Genomic DNA, 12,010 nt, shown 5'->3' with positions numbered 1-12,010 from the left:
GTTCAAATGGCCACAGAAGATCGGGAGAAAAAAACTTCCATCATAGAATGGGGAGCTTTTGCATCAAACGTCATGACTTTTGGTCTCAAGAATGCTCCCGCCACATTTTTATGCATGGTCCAAGAAATTTTTGTTGATTTCCTGACCACCTTTATGCAATTATTCATTGATGACTTAAGTGTTTTTGGCAAAACATCTCAACATTTGGTGCACCTACAGCTATGCTTGGCCAAATGCAGACACTCCATCCAGGTTAAGCCTGAATCTAGCCAAATGTGCCTTTGCTATCCAAAGTGGAATGCTATTAGGCCACGTTATTTCCAAGGAAGGAATAGAAGTCGACCCGACCAAGGTCAAGGTGATCTAGAAAGCCCCAACTCCAACAAATGAGAAAGAGCTAAGAAGTTTTATGGGACAAGTCAAATGGCACAACCTAATGCTCAGATACCTTGCCCATGTAGCAGCCCCCTTGAATCAAAGGATGGTGTTGATCAAAACACCTCTGACCAAGCAGTTAAGGTAGGCAAATTTCAACTGGACAAAGGAATGCAACATCGCATACTGGAGTCTCAAGCTCATGCTATCAGAAGCACCAATTGTCCAACCTCCAAACTGGGACCTGCCCTTTAAGGTCTTTGTGGATGCCTCTGATGTCGCAATTGGCAGTGTGCTGATGCAAGAGGCCAAAAAGAAATGGTTTTAGCCTGTCTACTATGCCAGTCGAAGGCTCCCTAATGCTAAATGGAACTACTCAACCATACACAGAGAAGCCCTTGGCATGATCTACTTAGTAACCAAGTTTCAGCACTACCTATTGGGTAATAAATTTACCTTTCATGTGGATCACTCCGCCTTGTTGTATTTGGTAGATAAGCAGAGTCTAGAAGGAAAGCTAGCCGATGGATACTAATACTCCAAGAATTTTAGTTCACAATAGTGCACACCCTAGGAGCCAATCATACAGTGGCAGATTATTTATCCCGGTTTGAGTCCGAAGAAGCCCTAACTGAAGTAGTAGATGACCTACTGGATGCTAAGCCATTTATAATAACTGACACAGTCATCCCCATCTCATAGACATGGTATGATGAAATGCTAACATTTGTTGTCTCACATGTCTAATGGAGGATAATCTTTCCAGAGATTGCAATCCGCAGCCACGACACTTCCAAGTCATAGCTGCACAAGCTATACAAGAAAGGGATCGACCAAATCCTCCAGAGGTGTATCCCACCACTCGAACAGGACGTTGTCCTCAATGAAGATCACCAAGGAATCAGTGGAAGGAACTTTGCCGGAGAAATCATCGGGAGGAAAATCCTCCAAGCAGGTCTTTGGTGGCTAACAGTACTTGGTGATGCACACAGATGGGCTAAACAATGTGACGTATGCCAACGTCTTGGCCAACTGATGGAGACAGGATGCCACACAAACTAATCCTTCCCTTAGAGCCATTCCAGAAATGGGGCCTTGACTATGTAGGTCCATTTAAGTTCCCATCCCATTTTACCTGGTAGCAATAGACTACAGCACCAAATGGGTGGAAGCCGGCGCTCTCTGGGATAACACAACACAATCAACTACCAAATTCCTATAGGAGATGATAATCACTCGTTTTTTCGAATGCTCGATCGAGTTGATTAGTGATCAAGGCAAGCACTTTGTCAATGATTTCATCAAAGAGTTGGTCACCCAACATCTCATCATTCATAAACGCTCCATAGTGTACTATCCTGCAAGCCAATGGTCAAGCTGAATTGACCAACAAAATACTCAAGAAGATCCTCACAAAGTTGGTCAATCAAAATCAGAATGATTGGGATGAAAAGCTTTATTCAGCTTTATGGGCATTCCGTAGATCCTACAAGATTTCGACCGGAATGACCCCATTCAAACTAGTTTATGGTACCGAGGCAGTCATACGAATGGAATTCCTAGTGCCAAGTCTCCACATCACCATTGTAAAAAAGTTAAGCCTGGAAGAGTCCCTTCAGCACCGCCTGGACCAGCTCCTTGCACTAGTGAAGCCCGCTTCAAAAGTTTCTATGTCACCCCACAGTCGTTCAGAAAATAAGGAAGAAATGGGTCGATCACCACTCCAAGTTTCGGATGTTCAAGGAAGAAGACCCAGTCCTCTTATTTCAGTCTTGCATGGGTCCACATCCCAGAAAACTGAAGCTCCGATGGTGGACAGGACCGTTTTGGAGTCAAAAAGTTCTATGATGGCACTTTCCTTCTTGGCACGCTCAATGGAAAACGATTCTAGAATCTGGTCAACGGCTACTGCCTGCTGCGACCCTACCACGCACCAATGTCGTTGAATCCCTTCATTAAGGTGACAAAACCACCAATCCACTACCTAAGCATCCATCACCATCATGACATCGCCCCTCTCCAAACAATCATGAAAGATTTGCCTCAAGTGCTGGGCGATATAACACAGTCTCATTAAGAAATTTCAACCGATGTGCGCTAATGCTACATGTTTACTCCTTATAAACCCCCCAAAAATCCAACTAATCTTGGTGTATTATCTTTTTGCATGCAGAACCCCTTCTCGCCCCCAAGCCTTAACCCTTCGCCTACAATGACCTTCTACACAACCATGAAGAAAACCATATATCTGCCCAAAGGCCAACTTCTAACCCTAGAAAACCCAACCCCCATGTCCAAAACTGAAGTACAACTCGTACTATCAAGATTCTCTCTCACATCAAGGAACTCAAGGCAAGTATGCTGGGAAGAAGTAAGTACTACCCCGAAATTTTTCTTCCAGATGTCTGCTTCCGGGAAGCAATCCCCGGAATTCATCTCGTGGAAGCCATACGTCGTCCTCCGCCTTCCAGGTGCACTCCTCCATGATGTGCATGCTACCCACAGCATTCAAGATCCGGCCTCTACAAGTGTTGAACCAGAGGTCATCACTAACACCTCCATTTGTTGTGATCAGAACTCACCCAGAAGTTAAAAGGCATCTAAAAGTCTGAAAGACGACAACATTGTAGGTTGGAGTCGTCGGATTGGGAATCCGACCCACCGGGTGTGCCAAGTGTTAGCCATAGGCTAGCGTGAGCCGCCGGACCACATGTCAGCACCATCAACCGTCAGGGCTTGCCTACTTTATATTGCAAGAAACGACACTTCCTTAAACGCTCAGTCGGTGCATCTTATCTTATCACAGGATTGTCAAAGAGAGAGAGAGTATCATGTGTGTGTGTGTGTGTGTGTGTGAGAGAGAGAGAGAGAGAGAGAGAGAGAGAGAGAGAGAGAGAGAGAGGTTTTTCCAAGTTTATTAAAATGTTTTTATTTAATGCCATATTGTGGATGTTTACTAACATATGGGAGCTTATAATTTTCTTTTGAATAATTTGAAATATTTTTGAAGTTTTTAAAAAATGTTTTTTAAATTTTGACTAGAAGTGTATTTGTGTGTGTGTGTGTGTAAGAGAGAGAGAGAGAGAGAGAGAGAGAGAGAGAGTGAAATAGTTTTGTGTGTGTGTGTGTGTGTGTGTGTGTGTGTGCTTGGGGTGTGATTGTGTGTTGTGTGTGGTGATTTTATCTGTTTATGTATTTATATGTGTGTATGTGTATGTATGTATACATACATATATATATATATACATACATATAACACACACATTTATTTGCTTACATTATTTTACACACACACACACACACACATTTATTTGCTTACATTATTTTACACACACACACACACACACACACACACACACACACACACACACACACACATAATGTCATTACATACATACACACAACTCTAAATATTATAGTCCTTCTTAAATCCCTAATCAATAACATTATAAGATGGAAGTTTATTAAAATGTTATTTTTGTAAATTCTATATTATGAAAGCTTATCAAAATATGGATTTTTTTTTGGAGTTACATGTATTAATTCAAACACACATATGCACATAGTAGTTGCAATTTGTTATCTACACATATGCACATAGTAGTTGCAATTCAAACACACATATGCACATAGTAGTTGCAATTTGTTTATCTACACCCATGTGCATACATAGATTAGTTAAAATTAAAATTTACACTTACGCACATAGTAGTCATGCGTCTACTTATATGTATGTATGATTAACATAGATGGAAGAAGTTACTTGCATATTTTTTGTGCACATGAGGAGTACTCTTTCCGTTGAGGAGAGGGTGAATTTGGCTACTGAATTTGAGCATCATTTTTTTCATAGTCCCAACTTGGTCTGGACCATGGCCGTTGAGGCTATTGGATGGAACGATGTTTATCAAATTAAAATACGTTTAGATTTAGACAAATTAGATGAAAATATTACACTTATGATTATTAAAGAAAGCCTGGGCTTGATTGATTGTTATAAAATAGACCCTATTGTCCATGTTGAAAGAGATCAAGTACGACAAGTATTTGATGAAGTTATTAAGTGTATCCCAAAGCATAAGCTCCTCCGAAAATAAATATGTTTGTTTTCTTCTCGAATGGATTTGGTTCTAGATTTGTTTTTGTATTTGAATGGATTTTATTTTTTCATTCTTTTCTTATAATGTCTCTTTGCTAAATACAAAAAAGTTCATGATTGTTATTAATGTATAGTTTCATTATGTTTTATGCAGAGACATGTCATTAAATATCTTAAAGTTGACTTATGACAATAATAAATTGTCAGATACTGTCTTCTTTGAGGAGATGCCACATTTAGGCTTTTTTGGATCCTAGCCAAGCCCAAAATGGGAAGTGCTTGGATTTGATGGGTGGGATGATGTTAATCCTCGGTATATATATATAGTTTTGGACCCTTATAGACTAGATGACAATCTCAGGCTCCTCTTAATCAAAGAAGCATTGGGATTACTAAATGGCTTTTACATTGTGGGTAGTCGATGTAGGAGCTCTGAGGAAAAGCGTTTCATTTCTGGTGAAATTCTGAAGTGCATTCCATTAAGGAAGTTGGTGAAGATAATGTAATAAGCTTTTAGATTATTGATGGGCATGTGTTTCTCACTCTCTCTCTCTCTCTCTCTATATATATATATATATATATATATATATATATATATGTTTGTCTTTCTCTCTCTTTGTCCCATACAATCATGTAATACACAAATAGTTATTGTTATGTTTTATTGTGTATTTGGATTAGAAAAATAGAGAGATTATAAGTTTATTATGTTTTATGGTTTTTTCGTGAGATTTGTGCAGAAGAAAGAACAAGGACGATAGCATCAAAACTGGTGATTCGAATCCAATTCTCTGTTCAACTTGAGGTTGGTTCCTTTGTTGGCATTTTGTCTTTATCTATTTGTGTGTCTATTGTATGGATGGCTAGAGAGAGAGAGAGAGAGAGAGAGAGAGAGAGAGAGAGAGAGAGAGCACATTAAAACAATATTATTGTGCTTAACTATTATTGAGGTTGGTTCCTTTGTTGGCATTTTGTCTTTATCTTTTGTGTGTCTATTGTATGGATGGCTAGATAGATAGAGAGAGAAAGAGAGAAAGAGAGAGAGAGAGAGAGAGAGAGAGCACATTAAAACAATATTATTGTGCTTAACTATATAAACTATAAAAATTCCATTTATTAGACTATTGCCTTTGAGATTGTATACAGAGCTCTGTAGATTGTTCTAACAAATAGTTATTTTAACTTCAGAACATTCTCAAAAAGTTTCGATAAATTTATGATTTTTCCCATACATAAAATATAGAGACACTTAAATGTATCTATGATAGTTTACTAGGAGGAATCTACATTTGTATAGGTAGGTTTCTAGGGTTGGTTATATATTGGTAAAGATATGAAGAGAGATTTGGTGAGCCTTAAGATATTAATTTTGAATTTCAGCAAATGGAGATTCTGAATGATAACAACCACTCGAGAGATGTACTGGCTATTTGTCTACTCCACCAGAGTTGATGAATGTTCGAGCTGCAAAACACCTCGCTAGGTCAAGGTCTCCATCCAGACAACCAAGCTCTAAACGTCTATAAAATATTGTGGAGATATGCGAGCGGTCCGAGAAAAATGAGGTTGCTTGCAAGGAGTACTTAGAAGTCCTTTGGGACGAGACCTGTGGAAGTGGTAGCCAAAAGGGAGATATGCTAAGAAACGAGTTGTCTCATCATCTCCATTGTGTCCTTGACAGCAATGGTCGGATGGAGGCTAGATGGAGGCTAACCAACTAGACCTGATTTCTTACATGGAGAATATGCATGTTGAAATTGGGGAACGTCAAGTCGGATGTAATGGACAATGTAAAGAACAAGTGGTTTCTCTAGAAGAGCAAGTACGTACTTTAGGTTTGGAGGTATTGAGTCTTAAGATATCTATTAATCGACTCAATGCTATTATAAAAAAGATGAGTCGTATGTTAGAAGCCCGGGTAGTTGCCTAGGGTTTTGGTTAGAGTATTGATGTTTTTACTCAAGGCACAAATTGTATTGCGACTTTCAGAATCGGCTCTCTCTTTTAGCTATATGTCTGAATCGGCTCTCTCTTTTAGCTATATGTCTGAATTTTTCATTTTCTTAAATTCCATACTTCTCTATTATTTTGATCTCTCGCACTTTTTTTATTGTATCTCAACTTCTATTTCCTGTGTGTGTGTGTGTGTGTGTGTGTGTGTGTGTGTGTATCTATCTATCTCTGTGATTGTATATGTTATTACCCTTTATCTTTGTATGAGATGGATTGAATAATTTATGCTCACTTATTCATCTAGAAAATGGTTTGTATACATTATACTCATGTATGAATTAAAAACTTATCTACAAGCCTGTTCAAACCCCATTCACCTCAAATATTGATCCAGCAAATGAGTTCTATAAGTTTTGTTATTTTCCACGAAAAGTTTATCTTGGACTAGCTAATGTTTTTTCCTTTAATATTTTTTTGCTAGATGGAGGTGAGGAGTATAGGCTTCCAAGGAGAGATAATCCAGTTGTTCGAAGATTGTTTTAAAGCTTTGTTCAGGTGTGTTGAGATTGTCAATCTTATTTTGGGTTGAAATGACATTGAGTGCTTTAGGAGTATATATATGGCAAGCATGGTGTGTTTATATATAGGTTGGCAAGTTAGGGACCATGGGGCCCATCATGGGCTTCAAATATACAGCTTATCCCTACTTACCCTTCGAAGATGAGCGTTTTTTTTTCAATTGTTTGGAATTAGAAAGTAAGAAAAAAAACACACCCGTGCGTGCCATCGCTTTCGCATTGAGGGCTTGAACACATGATCTTGGAACTCTAGAACAACACCTCTCTCTATGCACTGATTTGTGATCGACAAATAAGAATACTCTTGCCCGTCAGGGACGGGTCAAGCCACTAGTTCTCCTTTATGTGAAAGATCTCTCCTTCTCTTGCCAAGTGGGGCTCTCCTTTGCTTGCCACATGGCAGGTTATAAGTAATATATTTATAGAAGATATAGATATAGATGCTCATAAGTGGGTGCGTGAGTTGGGGCGAGTTGGTGTAGCCAAGCGAGGAGGCCTCTCGATAAGAATGTTCTTTAGTAGAATGGTCGTGTTCGATGCCTCGGGACCACACCCAGAAGAAGCCGGCGTGATCTCAGAGGAGGTCATGAAAACGCGTTCGTTTCGTGCGTCCGTAAGAGTTGGATCCCCTCCGTGCCCCCCCCAGGACCACACGACGGATGGTAAATATCCTCGTAATATATATGCCTACATATACAGAAGTAAAGGCTAATGTTGTGTGGAGAGGGGCAAGTGGATTCTCGTCCGCCTGTGAAGATCCTGTGTCCGCCGCCGGGTTAACGGGCAAACAGATTTTTAGGGTTTGCAGGTTCGTCCATCGCCATCGCCATCGCCATCGCCATCGCCATCGCCATCGCTTTGGTCCATCGCTTTGGTTGCTTGATTATCTTCTCCAAGTAAGGCCGATCTGCTCTGCTTTGCATACCCATATTCTCCTTCGAAGGCCAGTGGCCGGCGCGCAGAGTCCCAAGGAGGGAGACACAGGAAGAGGTTTGGTTCTCTCTTCTGGGCAGGGTGTGGCCGGGTTTGGTTGGGAGTGCATCTCCAGCCATTATGTACTCCAGAGGGTAAGGGGGACTCGCTCACTCACAACCAAAAAGACATGGTGATAATTCGTGGATAACTTATGCTTTTCTGCTCTTCTAAGGGGCTTCTAAGACAGTCATCTGCCTTCTGCTTTTTTCTGGTCTGCTATCTCAGTCTCCCTCTGTTAGTGTTAAAATCCTAACTTTGTGCAGTGCTTTTTTTTTTCCGGGCGGTTTACATGCTTGCTAAGTTCAAACCCTAATTTTGGGCTTCGTAGTAGTGATAGGAATAGAACAGTAGACACATAAATATGTACATGGAGTTTTGGTAGTCTACCCTAACCCTAGTTCCGTGCTGTGTTTGTTGCATATTTATGTATCTCGAACCCTAAATTTGCAGACATCCTTGTGCTTTCATGTCTCCTTTTTGTCATCAACGGATTGTCATCTTCTACAGTCTACTTACATTAATTCTTGATTGTGCAACTTCTCTGTGTTAATGGAATTGTAATCGGGTTTTGATGGTAAAAGATAAATAAATTCTGCATTAACTGTAGAATATATCAACACCACGGAGAGTCCCTTTAATACAGAAAACAAACCAGAGGTTTTATATTAGGAGGGTTTTATGTATTGACGGGTGGGCTTTGGGCGGTTTCTGGGTTGAAGGAATATGTTTGGGAGCATGGGACATGGAGATGGATACGACATGGGGTTCAAGAGGCGGCGTATGCTAGATGACGACCCTTACCATGGAACCTCCTCAGGGCTTCGATTGGCGAATGGTTATGGAAGTAGCCTAGGCTATGGTGGGCAGTCTCATCCGCTTCCAGTGGTTCGACTCCGAGGTCTCCCTTTCGACTGCAGGGAGCGTGATGTATATGAGTTCTTTGCAGGACTGGATCTGGTGGATGTGTTACTGGCCCACAAGCGTGGGCGCTTTACTGGCGAAGCATATGTGGTGTTTGGTATGCCCATGCAGGTAGAATTTGCCCTCCAACGCAACCGGCAGAACATGGGGCGCCGCTACATCGAGGTGTTTCGGTGCAAAAAGCAGGAGTATTATCATGCTGTTGCAGCTGAGGTTCATGATTCGAAATCTCCTCACAATGACGATGCACCGCCTCCTGCCAAGGCTGCACCGCCTCCTGCCAAGGCCGTGTCTGAGAAGGATGACACTGAGCACACAGGTGTACTGAGGCTTAGGGGCCTACCATTCTCTGTCACCAAGCGCGATATCATTGAGTTCTTTAGTAATTCTGTCCTGGAAGATGATAATATACACATCGTGACCCATTCCGATGGCCGTGCTACTGGAGAAGCATTTGTGGAGTTTAGTGGACCAGAAGAATCAAAAGCTGCCATGAAGAAAGACAAGATGACTCTAGGAAGCAGATATGTGGAACTCTTTCCATCTTCCCTTGAAGAAGCCATGCGTGCTGCTGCCAGGTCTCAGCAATGAGCTTTTACATTGTGGGGAACAAGTACAGGTCTGCATGGTTTTGTGGACAGGGTTTTAGATCTGGGAGTTACAAGTCTCAATGCAGAGTATTTGATTAGGTCCTTACTGGTTTAAGGCTTTTCAATGTGTAAGGTTAGACACCTTGTAGTGAGGATTATTTTGGAGAATTCAGTTTGATCCTTGTTTTGCATGCAAGGAACAGTTTTCCTTTTGTTTTTGGAACCTTCACATAGGAGAATGTGTTTCTACTCTTGATTATGTGTGAAAGGAATCATATAGCTTGCTTTAAAGCGACTATTAGTACGAAACTTGTATCTTTAAATGTTATGTCTGGGTTTTGGATGTCTTGCATTTGGTTGTTATTGCAGCTCATTCTGCTTTGTAATTTGCAGCAGAAGCTAACATTGTAGTTTTATTGCTGAGCAGTTAGGCATCTCTATCATTGTCAATTGAGGGCAGGTGTTCATAAGATGACAGTTCTTTTTATATTCCATACATGAATTTTGCCTTGTGATTTGAATATACACGAAGTACTCTCTCTCTCTCTCTCTCTCTCTTTCTCTCTTGGGATACTTGCTAGATTCTATTGAATTGGCGAAAGTGTGCAAAGCTTGCCTCTTAAACTGATAAACTTTGGGTGTCACTGCTGCCCTCCTATTTCCAACATATGATGAGCTTGAGCCATTGGGCATTTCATGCTATTATAGGGGAAGATGCTCTTTTTGAGGTTGGTAGCTGTGCTATTGAGCTGACATGGTTTGGTCAGGGTCAGCTGGTTGTGAAGATCAGTGGGGAATGTTTTTATTTGGCCTAGGTGGTCTCGGTAGGGTGGGAATCTTTTTCCAAGAATAGGCTGGTTGTGAAGATCAGGGGTGAAGGCTTTTGTGTGTTTCTAAGGTGGTCTTCATAGGCTGGAGATTTCTCTTCGAATGTTATCTGACTTAGGATTTTATGCTATAGCTTATGTGGGTACAGAAGCTTTTGTAATCACTATCAGCCTTTGTTGAGATATGAAATGCTTTTTTTGTGGAACAATTCGATGCAGGTCAGCTACACCAGTGTAACTTGCTACTTTTACACACCCACACACTCTCCTCTCTGTGCCGGTGGTTTTATCGATCACCCACGTCCACTTCTCTCCCTCCTTGCATACCTCTGCCTGACCTTGAGCAGCATTCCACCTTGTGGTCTCATAGACCCATTTCATAGACGTTAATAAATAAATAAATAAATCTCTCTCTCTCTCTCTCTCTCTCCCCAAATTTTATTTTGGGTAATTTTAACTTGTTTGCTTTGGGTATGGAGGAAGAATACATTTAATCAAAGCTATGATCAAAAACGGCAAATTTTTGGGTGTAGAGGAAGAACGCATTAAATAATCAAAATGAAGAAGTATCTTTAAAATAATATGGAGTGGAAATGTGGGATGCAGCATGCCAACCTCTACTTGGATGGATGTTGGAACATTAACAAGAAATTCCAGCAATCAAACTTATACTGAATTCTCCTTGAAGTAAGGAAACTGCACATTGAGGCATTCGAAATGTAAAGCGTGGATGCACACTTCAAAAGGTTGCCAAAGATGTAAATCAGAATTCAAGAGAAAGGTGGAAAAGACAGAGCAGGCTGTTTAACAAATGGATGGCTGACAACTAACAATGCTTTCGTGGGTGCTACACCTTAAGACTTTCTAATCCCTTGGAGGACCTCCTTGTTAATGAAAATATCTTGATCAATTAGGTTTGACCTGAAGGTACAGGAAAATTCTAACAATACAATTTGCACACTAGCTCCACACACTTGTTCTCCATTTTTGCAGAAAGAGCAACATGCAATTCACAGAGTTGCTGCCATATAGCTATAGGCTTTAATAATTTGCAATGTTAAGCAAAAGTAAGTGATGGTATGTACGTATGAGTTAGAGGACGTGTAAGGGACCATAAGACAAAGACAGATTAAGCTATACCTTTTTTGGAATTCCCTGATGGGAGTGGTTGGGCACATGAGACACTATGTTTCATGGAGTGATGATGGGGCTTTGGAGGGATGCACTATGATTAGAAAATACCTAGGACTCATGCATTTTCATGTAGAGCTATGCTATTGCATTATGTTTTCATGTTCCATGTATAGATCAAGGAGGGTGTTGGATATGCTCCATCACATGCACACACGACTTGATATAGTTCAAATCTCAAGGGTTATTAAGACATTAGTCTTGGCCCTTTTGCACTTATTAAAGTTCTTAGATATACCACAAAAATGAGACACCCCTTAGATTAAGATATTATTGGAGATATTCCTGCCCCTAATCAAGCAAACGGTGGCAAACGGTGGAGACAAATTATGAGAAAGGATTTGTATCTAATCATCATTAGAAGCCAAGATTAGGCGTGTACCTCTGCCTATTTAAAGAGGCATTAAATCAATCTAAAGTGTGTCTCTATTTCAATACTCTGCAGTGTTACTATGTCTTTATCTAAATATTATTATCCTCCTTAATTATCATATGGTATTA

General features: G+C 40.5%; 1 protein-coding gene across 1 annotated transcript; it reads left to right on the top strand.

Annotated features, from left to right (window-relative positions):
* The first annotated feature begins 7,720 nt into the window (after nt 1-7,720).
* Nucleotides 7,721-9,834, top strand: LOC147608266 (uncharacterized). Its single transcript, XM_086788880.1, has 2 exons — nt 7,721-8,072; nt 8,700-9,834. The coding sequence occupies exons 1-2, from the start codon at nt 8,059-8,061 to the stop codon at nt 9,490-9,492; spliced, it is 807 nt and encodes a 268-aa protein (XP_086645006.1). The 5' UTR covers nt 7,721-8,058; the 3' UTR covers nt 9,493-9,834.
* The last annotated feature ends 2,176 nt before the right edge of the window (nt 9,835-12,010 follow it).

This window comes from Cibotium barometz, chromosome 53 (genome assembly GCF_041138505.1).
Source record: "Cibotium barometz isolate CiBa-2024 chromosome 53, ASM4113850v1, whole genome shotgun sequence".
NCBI lineage: Eukaryota > Viridiplantae > Streptophyta > Polypodiopsida > Cyatheales > Cibotiaceae > Cibotium > Cibotium barometz.
Note: the sequence above shows the minus strand (reverse complement) of the source record. Positions and strands in the feature narration are given on the sequence as shown.